At 36.1% G+C, this 15,966-nt stretch overlaps 1 protein-coding gene across 1 annotated transcript in view; it reads left to right on the top strand.

Moving 5' to 3' along the window:
- LOC131038426 (nuclear-pore anchor) overlaps window positions 1-15,966 on the top strand; it is a 134,254-nt gene that overhangs the window by 29,245 nt on the left and 89,043 nt on the right. The window contains exons 7-16 of the mRNA XM_057970860.2: window positions 430-519; window positions 640-717; window positions 924-1,048; window positions 12,138-12,258; window positions 12,335-12,427; window positions 12,979-13,027; window positions 13,394-13,497; window positions 13,586-13,654; window positions 13,779-13,904; window positions 14,055-14,159. Of these exons, the coding sequence (XP_057826843.2) occupies window positions 430-519; window positions 640-717; window positions 924-1,048; window positions 12,138-12,258; window positions 12,335-12,427; window positions 12,979-13,027; window positions 13,394-13,497; window positions 13,586-13,654; window positions 13,779-13,904; window positions 14,055-14,159 (960 nt within the window). The remainder of the gene's footprint in view (window positions 1-429; window positions 520-639; window positions 718-923; window positions 1,049-12,137; window positions 12,259-12,334; window positions 12,428-12,978; window positions 13,028-13,393; window positions 13,498-13,585; window positions 13,655-13,778; window positions 13,905-14,054; window positions 14,160-15,966) is intronic.

Here is a 15,966-nt window from a genome sequence, read left to right as displayed (position 1 = left end):
ATATTTGCACCTAAACAGCTAGCCTACATGGGTGAAAAATATTTTTCAGCCAGCCTTGTATGTAGTCCTAGGATACAGCAAAGAAAATGTAGATTGTATATTTCAAAGGCAATTTGCTTTCTTTCTCAAAATTTTCTTTGTGGGGTCATCCTTCGTTTTTTTTTGGTTCAATTCTTTCTCTTTGAACTCATGAGGTGAAAGTTTTGGACAAAGTAGTAGTTGCAAAGAAAGGTAATTGATAATTTTTTCAGTCTTTATCACACTTTCAATCTTTTCTAAATTATAATTTTTTTTACTATGTTATTAGGTCTAAATCCACAAGAGGATATTTATTTACCTTGACTGTGTCTTTTGCCTGTTCTAGTGCAATGTCTGATATTTATGAAGAGAAATGCTTCATGTTCCATATTTAAAGTCTACCATTTGCAGTCTTCTAGGCTTTCAGATTTGTACAAGGAAAGTTCTGACGAGTGGAGACAAAAGGCAAATGAACTTGAGGGTGTGATCAAAGCATTAGAAGTAAGTACATTGCTACATAACAGAAAGCTTCTCAGTTTTTAAGTTTTGTGAAACTTCAGAGTTTGCAGTCCTTGAATAATTATACAACATTTGGCTTCTCACACTGAATTTGTTCTGCAGACCCATTTGAATCAGGTCGAAACTGAATATAAAGAGAAACTTCAGAGAGAAGTTTCTACACGAGAGGATTTAGTGAAGGTATTAATTTGGAAAGCTGATATTCTATGTTTTTACTTTTTCTAAATGTTTTTGGTGATTTGTTTTAAGAATTATAGTAAATACAAGGCCATATTTGGGCCATTAAAGGATTTTTGTAACAATTTTATTATAATAGGTGAACTTTCTAACATTTTGATGGTGAAAATACAGTTATTTTGATTATTTTCCTCTTGTTGTGATTACAGGAGGCTGCAGAATTGAGGGAGAAGTTGGAGAAAGCTCGAGCTGACATAGAAAGTTGCAGCACTGAAAAGGAATCTAATACACTTGCATTGGTCAATTTCTCAGTGGACAGAAATATAGAACAATTGTATGTCTATTGCATCATTGTCTATACATGTGATGTTTGTTATATTGAGTATTGTTCTTGTTACCATTGAGTTAGGAATCACCAGGCTATGTTTTTGAATTAAACTTTTTAAATGTTTTAGATTGATAAAAATGAGGGATTTTATTGTGGACCCTCACCCATTTTAGAATAGATAAAGAGGGCATTACATTATGAAAAAACGGCTAACTATAGTTACAAGCTAAGTCACCGTGTTCGCTGAATTTTCGGCTTTAGGTTCGAAATTCGGCGAACCTATAAAAATGTTATAAAATTTGTAAAAAATCGTCTGAAACTCATACGGCATAGAGGTTAGCATTTTTTAGGTTATATTCACCGAAGTTCTGACGCATTTCGCAAAGGTTTGATGGTCGTTTGTCCATTTTGAAGGGTTTTTGTCTCTTGTTGTCCGTTGACGTAAGTTGCCTGTTCGTGCTGCCAAACCGCCATTGAAACACTTTTGTGCTCTGTGCGTGTGAGCCCCTGCCTCGCCGCCGCTGTTTCCCCGCAGTGCTCCATTGCTTTCTTAGCTTACGATTTGATATAGTTTTTTGCTCGATAGCTTATGATTTAATATTGAATGTATGTTAGGAGAGTTCTAAATTAAAGATTTCATATTAATATTAAAAAGATTAAATAATATGATATCTTTAAATAAAAATAGATTCATCTTAAATTAAATAATATGATATCTTTAAATAAAAATAGATATCATCTTAAATAGATTTAATATTAATCTATATAATCTTTAAATATATCATATTAATATTAATAGATTAAATCTTTAATCTATTCATATTTATTATTTTATCATTTTTATTTATATTAAAGAAAAATATAATATATATTTAAAAATAATAATAATTAATTTTTTTATTATATTAAAGAAAAATATTACATATATTAAAAAATAATAATAATTTATATAAGCCGAATTTCATCCGAATTTTTTTTTCGAATTTTTTGCGCTTGCTGAATTTCATCCGAATTTTATACTTGCCAAACTCGAACTTGAATCCGAACGCGATGACTTAGGTTACAAGGTATAATTGATGACTACATTTAGATTCAACTATAGTGGACTGAAAAGTGTCATCTAGGGCGTAAAGAAAGAATGGTGGCCATGCCCATCCGCCTGCAATGACCATCCATAATCCCACAAAACTGCTTATTTGTGCCAAAACGTCATGCACCATTGGTGCTGCCACAATTACCTTGGACCACATGCTATCACTTCCACTAGAAAGCAGTCCCCACATCACGTAGATTCTGTTAGCCCACCTACTGTTGATATGTGGCGACTGATCAGCAAAGTATTGTACACTCAGCACGTATCCTTGTCGGGGTCCTGCCGATATGTTCACAAGTGAGAATCTTGCCGATATGTTCACGAAGGCAGTTCCACAGGAGAAGCTGATTTCTTCATCAGTTTCTGTTTCTGTTGGTCTTCTTGATTGATAATTGTGGAATGTATACCAGTCGAGGCCTAGTGTTTTTTTCCAGCGGATGTTGCATGTACAGTGGTGTCGTGTAGTTTCAGTCTCCAAGTGGGAGATTGTTCGGTGTGGAGCCTGATCAGTCTCCAAGTGGGAGATTGTTGATATGTGGCGACTGATCAACAAAGTATTTTTTTGCCATTTTTTGTTGTTGATGAAAACCGACATTGTAATAAAACCCTAAAAAGGCCGACTTTGTTTGTTGCCCTAAAAACACATGTTATAAGCGGCTGGGATGCTTAAGGCATTGGAATGTTGATGTACTATTCTTGCTGGATAATAAAAAAGATTGGACGGCTGTGTATGGTGGACATAACCCATTCTCGGTGAACCACGTTAAATCTCTGTGTTATTTGTGTCCTATTTTATTCCTTTATCTTTTGTATTTAAATCTGCATATAATTGTTAGTTCATATTTGTTTCGAATCTGCTTGAAACCCTAACAATTGGTATCAGAGCGAGGTTTTCTGTAAATTTGCAGGACTTTCAGATTTGAGTGGGAGCAATGGAGGATTCCAAATTCAAGGTCGAAAAGTTTAACGGCCAAAATTATCAGTTATGGAAAATGGAGATGGAGGATTACCTGTATCAAAAGGATTTGTGGTGGCCATTAGAAGGAAAGGCAAAGAAAGCGACCACAATGTCAGATGAAGAATGAGACATTTTAGATAGAAAGGCATTGGGATCCATTTGATTGTGCTTTGCACCGTCTGTAGCTTTCAATATAACAGAAGCAAAAACGGCTGTAGATTTGATGGCGACATTGGCTAAGCTGTATGAGAAACCCTCGGCTTCGAATAAGGTATTTCTTATGAAGCGTTTGTTTAATTTGAAAATGAGTGGGGGAGGATCTGTAGCGGAGCACTTAAATGAATTTAATACAATTACCAGTCAATTGTCTTCGGTAAAAACTACTTTTGCAGAAGAGGTTAGGGCTCTCTTGATTTTATGTTCTTTGCTAGAAAGCTGGAATAGCTTGGTTATGGCTGTAAGTAACTCTGTCTCCGGAAAAAATTCTTTGGTATTTGATGATATTGTTGGTATTATCCTAAGCGAGGAATGCGAAGGAAAAGCACAGGTGAGACTCCAACATCATCAAGTAGTGTTTTGAATGTGGAGAATAGAGAAAGATCAAAGGAAAGAGGAAAAGGCCCTTGGAATGAGAAGTCACGAGGGAAGTCAAAGAAAGGATGCTCTCAATCTAGAGGAAAAAAAGATTGCTGGTACTGCGGAAAGCCTGGTCATCTAAAGAAAGATTGTTGGTCTCGGAAAAACAAAGAAGGAGACAAAAATGAAAATGACAGTAAGGAAGCTAATATTGCAAGTAATACTTTACAAGATGCTTTAATCTTATGTTTGGATAATGTTAATGATTCCTAGGTAATAGATTCTGGGGCTTCATTTCATGCTACACCCCATAGAAAATATTTTCTAGATTATGTTCAAGGTGATTTTGGACAGGTATATTTGGGTGATGATGAGCCTTGTCAAATTGTTGGAAAATGAAAGATAAAGATCAAGTTGCAGAATGGTAATGACTGGTTTCTGCAGGAGGTAAGACATGTTCCTAACTTAAGAAGAAATTTAATTTCTGCAGGGCAACTAGGTAGTGAAGGTTGCATAGTTACCTTCTCAGACAGTACCTGGAAGGTCACTAAAGGATCATTAGTAGTAGCTAAAGGTGCGAAGGTAGGCACATTATATCTGTGTACTGGTAACACTTACTCTACCTTAGCTGCTACAGATAAAGTTACTGCAGGGGAGCAACAATAGATGTTGCAAGAACAGATTCGATAATGTGGCACCATAGGCTTGGGCACATGAGTGAGAAAGGGATGAAACTCCTTCACTCCAAAAATCTATTGCCACGACTAAAGAAGATTGATTTAGAGTTTTGTGAAAACTGTGTTTATGGCAAACAGAAAAGAGTCAGCTTTCTCAAGGTTGGGAAAGAGAAGAAGAGTGAGAAGTTAGAGCTTGTGCATTCAGATGTATGGGGACCGGCTCAGGTATCATCTCTTGGTGGCTCTTGTTATTATGTTATTTTTATTGATGACTCAACTAGAAAAACATGGATATATTTCCTAAAACAAAAATCGGATGTTTTTGAAACTTTTAAGAAATGGAAAGCTTTGGTTGAGAATGAGACAGGAAAAAGGTTGAAGTGTCTCAGATCGGATAATGGAGGTGAGTATTGCAACAAGGCATTTGAAGATTACTGCTCCTTAAATGGGATTAGAAAGTAGAAGACAGTTCCAGGAACTCCACAGGAAAATGGTGTGTCAGAGAGAATGAATAGGACTATCATGGAACGCGCGAGGAGCATGAGATTGCATGCTGGATTGCCCTTATATTTTTGGGTAGATGCTGTACATACTATTGTCTATTTGATAAATAGAGGACCTTCAACCTCTTTGGATGGTGGTATTCCAGAGGAGGCATGGACTGGTAAAAAGGTAAATTATTCTTTTCTGAAAACCTTTGGTTGTGAAGCTTTTGTGCATGTTGATAAAGAAAACAGAACCAAGCTTGATGCTAAATCTCAGAAATGTACCTTCATTGGATATGGGATAGATGAATATGGCTATCGGTTATGGGATTTTGAAAATAAGAAAATAACTAGAAGTAGAGATGTTATATTCAATGAGAAGGTTATGTATAAAGAATAGATGCAGGAAAAGAAGCATGAACAGGACAAGCAAGAATATGTGGTGTTGGATGAGATTCCTGAAAATGAAATGCCACAGGTACCTGATGCTCAGCAACAACAGAATGTCCCACAAACTCCTGCAAGTGTTAGACGTTCTACGAGGTCAAGTAGATCCCCTGAAAGATTTTCTCCTTCTTTGTATTCTATATTATTAACTGATTCTGGTGAACCAGAAGAATATGAAGAAGCAATGCAGGTGGATGCCAAACAACAGTGGGAGCTAGGCATGAAAGAGGAGATGGACTCCTTGATGAAAAATCAGACTTGGGACTTAGTCCCTTTACCTGCAGAAAAAAGAGCCTTGCCTAACAAATGGGTTTATCGGCTAAAGGAGGAGGAAGGAGGTTAGAAAAGATATAAGGCCAGACTTGTGGTAAAAGGTTTTGCACAGAAAAAGGGTATAGATTATGATGAAATATTTTCTCCAGTTGTAAAAATGACTTCAATTAGAACTGTACTTAGTCTTGTGGCTGTAGATGATTTACATCTTGAACAATTAGATGTGAAAACAACTTTTCTCCATGGAGATTTGGAGGAGGAAATTTACATGTTGCAACCACAGGGATATGAGGTCAAAGGTAAGGAGAACTTGGTGTGCAAGTTGAAGAAAAGTTTGTATGGCCTAAAGCAAGCACCCTGACAATGGTTTTTAAAATTTGATAGCTTCATGGTTGAACACGGTTATCATAGATGTCATTCTGATCATTGTGTATATTTTAAGAGATTGGATAATGGCAGTTATATTATTCTGTTGCTTTATGTTGATGACATGCTTGTTGCTGGGTCTAACATGGAACACATAAATGATCTTAAACATAAATTAGCCAAGTCATTTGCTATGAAGGATTTGGGTGCAGCTAAGCAAATTCTGGGTATGAGGATTACACGGGACAGAAAAAATAGAACCTTGAATTTGTCCCAAAGTGAGTATATAAAGAAGGTGTTGAAAAGATTTAACATGCAGGATGCAAAAGCAATTAGTACACCTTTGGCTAGTCATTTCAAATTGACTAAGGAGATGTGCCTAAAGGCACAGGAAGAGGTAAATAAAATGTCTAACATCCAGTATTCATCAGCTGTTGGCAGTCTGATGTATGCAATGGTATGCACAAGGCCAGATATTGCACATGCAGTGGGAGTTGTGAGCAGGTTTATGAGTTATCCGGGTATGGAACTTTGGAATGCTGTGAAATGGATCCTTTTTGGTATTTGAAAGGAACCACTATGAAGGCATTATGTTTCAAAGGATCTAATGCTACTCTGAGTGGATTTGTTGACTCTGATCTAGTAGGTGATATTGATTCACGGAGGAGCACTACAGGGTATGTTTTTACTATAGGGGGAACTGCAGTCAGTTGGATTTCTAGGCTGCAAAAGGTTGTCGCACTTTCAACCACTGAAGCTGAGTATGTTGCTGCTACAGAAGCCAGCAAAGAGATGATTTGGTTACAATGTTTTTTGGAGGAATTGGGTCAGACATAGGAGGATCGCCCATTGTATACTGATAGCCAGAGTGCCATTCATCTTGCGAAGAACTCTGCTTTTCATTCAAGGACAAAGCACATTCAGCTCAGGTACCACTTCATCCGGACTGTTTTGGAGGAGGGTCAGTTATAGCTTGAGAAGATTCACACAAGTGAGAATCCTGCCGATATGTTCACGAAGGCAGTTCCACAGGAGAAGCTGATTTCTTCATCAGTTTCTGCTGGTCTTCTTGATTGATAATTGTAGAATGTATACCAGTCGAGTCCTAGTGTTTTTTTCCAGCGGATGTTGCATGTACAGTGGTGTCGTGTAGTTTCAGTCTCCAAGTGGGAGATTGTTCGGTGTGGAGCCTGATCAGTCTCCAAGTGGGAGATTGTTGATATGTGGCGACTGATCAACAAAGTATTTTTTTGCCATTTTTTGTTGTTGATGAAAACCGACATTGTAATAAAACCCTAAAAAGGCCGACTTTGTTTGTTGCCCTAAAAACACATGTTATAAGCGGCTGGGATGCTTAAGGCATTGGAATGTTGATGTACTATTCTTGCTAGATAATAGGAAAGATTGGACGGTTGTGTGTGGTGGACGTAACCCATTCTGGGTGAACCACGTCAAATCTCTGTGTTATCTGTGTCCTATTTTATTCCTTTATCTTTTGTATTTAAATCTGCATATAATTGTTAGTTCATATTTGCTTCGGATCTGCTTGAAACCCTAACACCTACCCCATCAATTTTGACCAAAAACAAACAAAAAATTTAATAACTTGTTGGGGGTACACCTTTCCTCTGTTTGACTAGTTTGCCTGACCTACCCAGCTAGCTACTCTCTGTTCACTACAACTAGGATGTGCCGCCTCAACCCTTATGTCCATCGCGACTTCTTTTTCAACTTGAAATCAAAGCACAAATTCTTTGAAAATGATGCAATGGGCGTTCAAGAAATTTCTTGCCTTTGAAGAGACTGTTAGAGGCCACTGTGGAGCTCATGCCCAAACTCATTAGTTTCTCAATTTTCAACAGAGATCTGTTAAACATTCTCAATTTCATTGGAGCCTTATCCTTCCTTTTCCACTTCATTCCCAAGAGGCCTCTTATTGTTATAGGTCTTTGTTCTCTCATCCTTGCTTTCAGTTCTAGAGCCTCTTACTCTACCTCAAACGGAGATGATGAGGAAAGCACAATTATTTATGATATTGTGTGATAACTTACTGGATAAATAGATCTGTTCTTTTCAGCCAGCCTGAGAGGAAGACAAAACCCTGAGCTCCTTGCATTGATGGATACACGTTGCTCATTATTCTACATTTTAGCATCTGTTGTTTCATACCCACTAGGAATATCCCTATTTTGGTGTTCGAAGGGTCTGCAATTCAGGAGGGGCTTGTGGTAGAGTCTCCACAGATAACATTTCTATGTCTCTAGCCATTACTAAGAGATCAATAATAAGGCCACCAATCACTAGAGGAATTTTGGCTCAGAGGGAGAAGTAAGAAGTTAGGGTGGAAGGGGCATCCTACTGAAGAATTGGAGTGTATAAATCCCAGGTCTTTATTCCTAGAACATTCCCTCTATCTGTGTTTCCCCAGCACTTTTATCCATAAACTGCTGAGGAGAGTCCTCTTGAGTGTTAAGAGAGCACCACTTACAGATATCTCTTATGGCACAACTATATTGTTTGGATATAATGCTATAACTTGAAAATTTTAAGGCTATATATCTGCTTTATGCATGGAATGTTGAAAACACTATCCACAAAGCATAGGTACAAGAAAATAAGCACACAAGACTGGAAATAGAATTTACCTTCGAAAACCCAAGTTGGGTGAAAACTTTGGCAAGAATGAGAAGCTCCAGCTCCTCAATCACCAAAAATTGCTCAATTAAAAGTGTGCAAATGCCTCTGGGACATATAAACAAATTCACTGCTCTATATAATGGAGCTCACATACAAATGTGCTTTGAAGTTTGACTTATTCAAAATCTGCTCTTACATCTATTGTTTCATAAGAACTTTTACAAAAACATGAAAATCTTGGAGAATCAATGGTAATTGCTACCCATTTTTGATGGAAATTTGAAGCCTCCTTCTTAGGTGCCACAACTGGAGGAAAGCCAGACACTGAGCTGGTGTGTCTGATTGCTGCTTGGTCTAGAAGTCCCTTCAAGTGTGTTTTCACGTCTTTAGCCACTACTATGCTTTTGCTGATACGGCTTAATGTTTGGAAGAAGACAATCATTTAGGTGGTGGATGTAATGCTTAAATACTCACATAAGTGTCATTGCCTCTTGATACAACTCTTCACACTGCTGTACCAATTCATCTGCATCCTTTTTTAGCTTTGTAGAATGCAGCTCCTGAACTATTTTCATTTCAGCCACCTTATTTTTTTGGTTTTCACTCAATTTGACTATGAAAATTCACCACTTGCATTAATCAAATGCCTACTTGGAAACATTAACAATGGAGATTTTGGATTTGCCAACATCCACTATTGCCTCATAAATTCTCAAATAAGTCCAAATTTGATTTTGCACTGTCTATTGACTGAATTCGCCACTCCCTATTTCAACTAACTAATAAATACAGATTGAGATGCTTTTGCACTGTCTATTGACTGAATTCTCAACTCTCTGTTTTAACTAACCCAATAAATACAGATTGGAATGGTTCCTTGTTTGCAAACCACTTTTGATAACTAGTTTATGATAGATCAAAATTTGGATATTAAGTAATTTGGTCATTTCACATTCATCTCGAAATGTGTTTTATTCATACAAGAGCCCTTTGCCATGCATTAATAATATCCATCATCTACTTAAGAGCTGCACACTATCTCTTTGTCTTTTCACTCATTTGAAGCATTTTCTTCTTCTTATAGTTCTTCAGTGGGATCAATGCTGGACATAGTTCTCAACATGTGTTGTGTTTTTTTTGTCACAATCAGTGCATGTTTTTTCTTGCCCTTATCTTTGGCTTTGGTGTTGACAATTTCCTTGCCCTTCCATTTTGTCTTTTTGTTTGTCATTCTTTTCTCCATCTTATTAATGTAATATTATAATATTGCTAATGGTCATTTTAGATATTTAGTTTGTATTTAGAAACTTCCTTTTCAGTTAGTTTGCTTTCCTTGTTTTCGATCGTTTCCATTACGGAAAGATACTCTGTAATTGCTTATCTAAGGAGCCTTCTACTCCTTTGTAATTATTCAATAAGAACATTCAATCAATTATCATTTCATGGTATCAGAGCAAAGGTTAATTGTTTGGCAATTTTTTTAATAAAATTTGTAGCTTCATTAACTAGAATTTATTCTAGGAGTTTTTTTTACGATTTATTATGAAAAATTATGGTGTTGTTAACTGAGTTTTTTTCAGAAGTTTTGACGATTTTTTAAAATAAAATTGTTGGTTTTTTTACATTTGGAAATTGTGGGTCTTTTGAGGTGAAAAATCGAGGGCTCCTCCGTTTCTTTCAGAAATCGTGGATCTCCACAAGGAAAATTTGAGCGAGGGTTTCTAAGCTTTGTGGATTGTTTCCTCTGGAAATTGTGGGTTTATTTGACAAGTTTCCTTCTCTTATTGTTGAGGGCTTTTTGGACTTCTTTTGTGTTGCAAGTAGGGCAGGGTTTCTTTCTGTTGCGAAGATTTCTTTCCTGAGAATATGCGACGGGTCTAAATGTTGGTTTTTGTGCAAAGATCGTGTGATAGGTTTGATTCTTCCTGCATGACGGCTTTTTCTCTCACGACGGCTTTTTCATTCGAGACTAGGGTTTTCTGGCTGTTTTCTGATCATTATTTTTTGTGCGATGGGTTTTTTAATACCGCGCGAAGGCTTCTTTTTTATGGACAATTTTTCTGATAAAAAATCATTGGTTTTTTGTTTTCCACGGCTAGGGTTTTAGCATGCGAAGTTTTCTTGTTTTTCATGATTTTTTACAAATCAGAGGTTTTTCATTTTCTTAGTAGTGTTTAGGGATTTGTGCAACAAGGTTTGACATATTTCACCCAAAACTGTGGTACTCTTTTTGATGATTTTTGGATAAAATCGTGGTTTCTTGTTGCTTGTTTTTGGTCGCACCAAGGGTTTCTAGGGCAAACAGTGTACTTCTGCAAAAGTTTTTGACAATTTTTTTGTAAATTGTGGCTTTTTACTATTTTTTTCCACAAAACGAAGGTTTTTGACAATGTTTTCTAGAAAATAGTGGGTATTGTTACTTATGGCGATTTTTGGCAAAATTGTGCTTTTTCAAAACTGGTTTTTGAGAAGCTGATCTCGTTTTCCATGTCTCTAGATAGCGGGGGGGATGGCTTCGTTACCCAACATCATGTTGGAGGGATGGTTTCTGTTTCTTGGTCATATGAAGTTGTTTCCCAGAAAGCAGTTGGTTGATCAAAAGTCCTACTAGGGAGGGTCTCAACAGTAGGCTCTTGTTGCAGAGCATTCAGAGGAGAAGGGGGCAGCCTTCCATGTATTCATGGTCGAATGACCTGCAGATTATGTCAAGTCTTCTGTAGGGTAGTTAGTAGGATGGCCATTAAGCGTGGGTATTAAAGTAATATTATAATTTTGCTATCGGTCATTTTAGATATTCAGTTTGTATTTAGAAACTTCCTTTTCAGTTAGTTTTTTTTTCTTGTTTTTGATCGTTTCTGTTATGGAAAGATCGTCTGTAATTGCTTATTTAAGGAGCCTTCATCTCCTTTGTAATTATTCAATAAGAACATTCAATCAATTATCATTTCACACCTTGCTGCTCCATTTTCGTCTGCTGATTTTGATGAAAGGATGCATTCTTTTTCTTGTCCATCACAAGGCAATGTTCATGGACACATCTCATCAACATCTTTTGGTTCAGTCATAAGAGTGTTGGGTTGCCCAAAGTCAAACAACCCTCCAACGTACTTAATCAGTATTTTCCCAATACATCATGTTTTTGCCTGTTTAAACTGCATTATTTTGAAATTCACTAGTGTACGTACGCTTGTCCTTGGATTTTCTGACAGAAGTGCCATTGGATCGCCCTTTCCTTGTAGCATGTGTTAGTAGTGTTATTTAATCAACACTTCGAAAGCTTCTCAATTGGAAATAGGTGGAATAGGCATAACTTAAATAACATGTAAGAGCATCAGATGGCTGAGATATATCATGATATGAAGGATTATAATGTATAGTTTTTTCATATATTTTATAAATTTTCATGCTATGACAATCTAAAGCAGATTTAGGTTGAAGTCTGTCAAAGAGTAATTAATTTTCTTGTATGATAATGTCATAAAGCCAAGTGTTTGAAATTCACAATTATAAATTTCTTTCAGTTATCTTTGTCTAGACTCTAGATAATGGGATTTAAATTTGAGTGTATGTTTCATTTCTATAGACTGAGCAATGATCCAGACTCTGCTTTGGATTTACATGGTGACGGGATGGTTGTACCAAGAATTGCACCAGGAATATCGGGAACAGCTTTAGCAGCTTCCTTACTTAGAGATGGTTGGAGTGTGAGTACCATCTTCCTTTGTTGATAAGAGTTCAATATCTTAGTCAAGGCACTAATCTTTATGCTTCCTGTTGCAGCTAGCTAAAATATATACAAAGTATCAAGAGGCTTTTGATGCATGGCGGCATGAGAGGCAAGGGCATAAACAGTCACAAGCTATTTTAGAGCGGGTAATTAATTTCATTGGAAAGTCAGCTAAGACTTACATTTCACTATTGTTCATGAGGTTTAAAAGCATTTTATTATGATGAAGATGCTTTACCGATGTAGTGATAATCGTTATTTCACTGAATAAATTCTCGCATTAGTAAATTTTTCAGGAAGTTAATTTCTAGAGTAAATATGTGTGGTGTATTGATCGCAGATGTTATCATCTGAAGTCTATAGGTGAAATGTATGCCAACTTTGAGATGAAATTTTAAATACACACTATTGTGTTCTAGCAAGATGTATTTTTTTGCAGCGCATCTATTTTCTTATTTTTTGAAAGCCAAAAGTCTAGCGAATCATATTCTTAAATAAGAAGCATTGAAATACAAGATTCCAATTCCCCCAGCATTGAATTTTCTGTAATATTTATTTCTGGGAGGAATGGCAACAATTTGCACCATTTAAAGTAAAAAATTTGCAATTTAGAGGAAAATGAAATGAAATTTGGTTAATTTGACTTCACTATAGTTAGAATCTGATATAATTTTGGGACTCTTCAATCTTTTTGCAGGTTTTACGTGAGATAGAAGAGAAGGCTGAATTTATTTTGGATGAAAGAGGTATATGAGCTTTATGTTGTGATTGACATTTGCACCACGAAAGTAGTATATTCCTTTTCCACTTGTAAACGATTTTTAATTAACTTTGAAGTGGCTTTTTTGGCTAACATAATTATTTTTGGACACAACCATGTGAGAGTTGGTTGCATCATTGTTTTGGATCATACTCCATTATCCATCATCAAAATGTTGAGAAGAAAGATAGATCATGGAGTATGATCCAAAGTGTTGATGCAAAGAACTCTCCCTCTAGTACCCAAAAGGGTTGCTAATATCACTACTATGGACTGTGGAAACACTAAATGTCCAATGTAAATATTGCATTTGAAGACGTTGCAGCTGGCTCATATCTTTGTATTTCTACAGCTGAACACACAAGGATGATTGAGGCATATGCTATAATGGAAGAGAAGCTACAGCAGTCAATGTCTGATCAAGCAAGCTTAGAGAACACTATACGGGATTTGAAGGTACATAGATATACCAATCTATTAATTTTTCTGTAGGGTATTTTTGAGATACAAGTTACCCTTTCTTACATAAGATGAAATTGCATAGGCTGACTTGCGTAAGAGAGAGCGTGATTATGGTACTGCCCTAAAGGAGGTCCAAGATCTTCAAACACAGGTATTGTTTTACAGATGTCAATTGAAATTGTCATTTTTTAACAAAGTGTACCATGATAATGTGTATTGCAAGAAAATTTTGGTAGAACATGTTAAGTTCAGTATACCGTTTGCTATGGATGCAGGTTACATTGCTTTTAAAAGAGTGCAGAGACATTCAGCTAAGATGTGGAGTTGGTGAAGGAATTTCTACTGAGGACACTATTACAGACATTACAGCTCTGGCATCTGATGGAACATCTGTGGACAAGGTGATTTCAAATAGGATTGTAAGATAATTAATATTGTAGTAGGGTAGTTTCTGATACATTTTATGAATAATCATTAGAATAGGGTTTGTAAATGTAGTTGGCTACCATTGGATGTGTAGTACATGACAATTTATTATTTGTTATAACCAGTTGACATTCAAGGATATTCATGGAATGGTGGAACAAAATTGTCAACTTCGTAGCCTGGTCCGAACTCTTTCCCAGCGGGTTGAACAGAGGGAACAAGAGCTAAAGGTACATTTTTGCTCTATTTATCATATTGATGCAGTCATGAAATTTATACTCTATAATTTCCCTGCCATAATTTACTTATGAGTTGTGAATAATGCCTAAACATTCGGTTTCGTATTGCTGCTGAATCACTGATGTTATCAAATTAATCACTTAATGGGAAATTGGAATTAATATATTTATATCACAGATGGTTCAAGTTTTGTACCGTATTCATTATGAGGGTAAAGAAGCCTTATTGCATGGGGAAATTCATAGAAAATGAATTAATTATTTTACTTACACATGCCATGAATAAATTAAAAAACTCATAGTTGCTAGGAGATGGGATCTGGTACTCGTACGGGAGATGGGCATGGGTACTGCCATGCCACTTTAAAAAAACGGATGGGTACGGGTACTTGGAGATGCTATATTTATATATATAAATATAATTCTAAAATGGATATGCAACTTTTAAGAGTGTAAAGCAGTAAAATTCTAAAAATATGAAAAATGAATTTTCAAATAAATTCATGTCGAAAGCAAATGTTAATTATATTGATATTTGAACATTCTAATAATCTAAAAAGTAATTATAAACAACAGTCACCTGGAGATGGGAGATTGAAAATAAGAGGGGAATGCCATTATTTTGAAAATATGATATGGTGGTATTGATGTGTTTTTCATGACACTATGCAACACAGAATAAAATACTAAGTATTCTATCCTCTTTTGAAAATAAAGACCTCTCATATGCTGAACAATGTGATCAAATGAGACGACTCCAAGGTTTCAATAGTCAGGTTTTGACATTATACGTGGATAGACTCAGTGATTGTGATGTGATTTTGGTGGAATCACAAGGGGGACTTATGAATGATTTATTGAAATTCTAGTAACAACTCCACAAAGTTTAGTGTGATCTTCTAAGGTAGTCTTATGATATTCAAATCACCACCAGCAACATAGACACCATCAAAGGGGTGCATATCAATGAGGAAATAGCAATCAAAGTTAAGTTTATAAAGAGTTTAGTTGACCATGCAAGATACTTCAGAATCAGCAAAATACTAGTACCATGAACATGTGAATTTCACCATTAATACTCCGTAATAGCTTCCATCCATCTAATCAACACCATCTATCATGAGGATATAACAAGAATTCACATGTTTATGTAGAAGAAACAACACATTCCAACATAAATTTAATGAAAATGATGTTTATTTACAAGCTTGGCAACAATTTCTGCCTTCTCTTACTGCTCTATTCTACCTGCTATTGAACTATTAACCTTTACAAATGAGGAGAGCAAGCACTTATATAGTGCTCCCACTACAAATGAATAGCTAGGATCAAATCCACCTCAATGGCCAAGATTAAAAGATAGAAACCCTAATTAGGATTTGTTACATCCATTACATAGCATTTAATGTTTGACTGATGATAAAATTACAAAAAATGGGACACATGTCCGCCTTTGAATGATTGACAAATAGATGATGAGAGTACGTACATACAACTTTGTGCCCACATGTGGTAGTTATCCATCTCATTGGATGAGTAAGGTGCAATGAATTTAGATGCCTTGACTTGGAATGATGTGTGAAGGTGAGTTGGTGATGACTGGGCGCCACCTCAGCTACTTGCTCCTTATAACTCATCACAAGAGCTTGTGGTTCAGGCAATATCTCTTGATACTGAAAATTTCCAAGAGCCTGAGGTGATGGTGGTATATGTTCCCAAATTGCATCATCTTCTCTGACTTGATCACCTTCACCTCGAAGCTTCTGTCTTGGATTACTTTCTTGCTATACTGGCAATG

This window comes from Cryptomeria japonica, chromosome 8 (genome assembly GCF_030272615.1).
Source record: "Cryptomeria japonica chromosome 8, Sugi_1.0, whole genome shotgun sequence".
Taxonomy (NCBI): domain Eukaryota; kingdom Viridiplantae; phylum Streptophyta; class Pinopsida; order Cupressales; family Cupressaceae; genus Cryptomeria; species Cryptomeria japonica.
The sequence above is the reverse complement of the archived record's forward strand: the minus strand, read 5'-3'. Positions and strand labels throughout refer to the sequence as shown.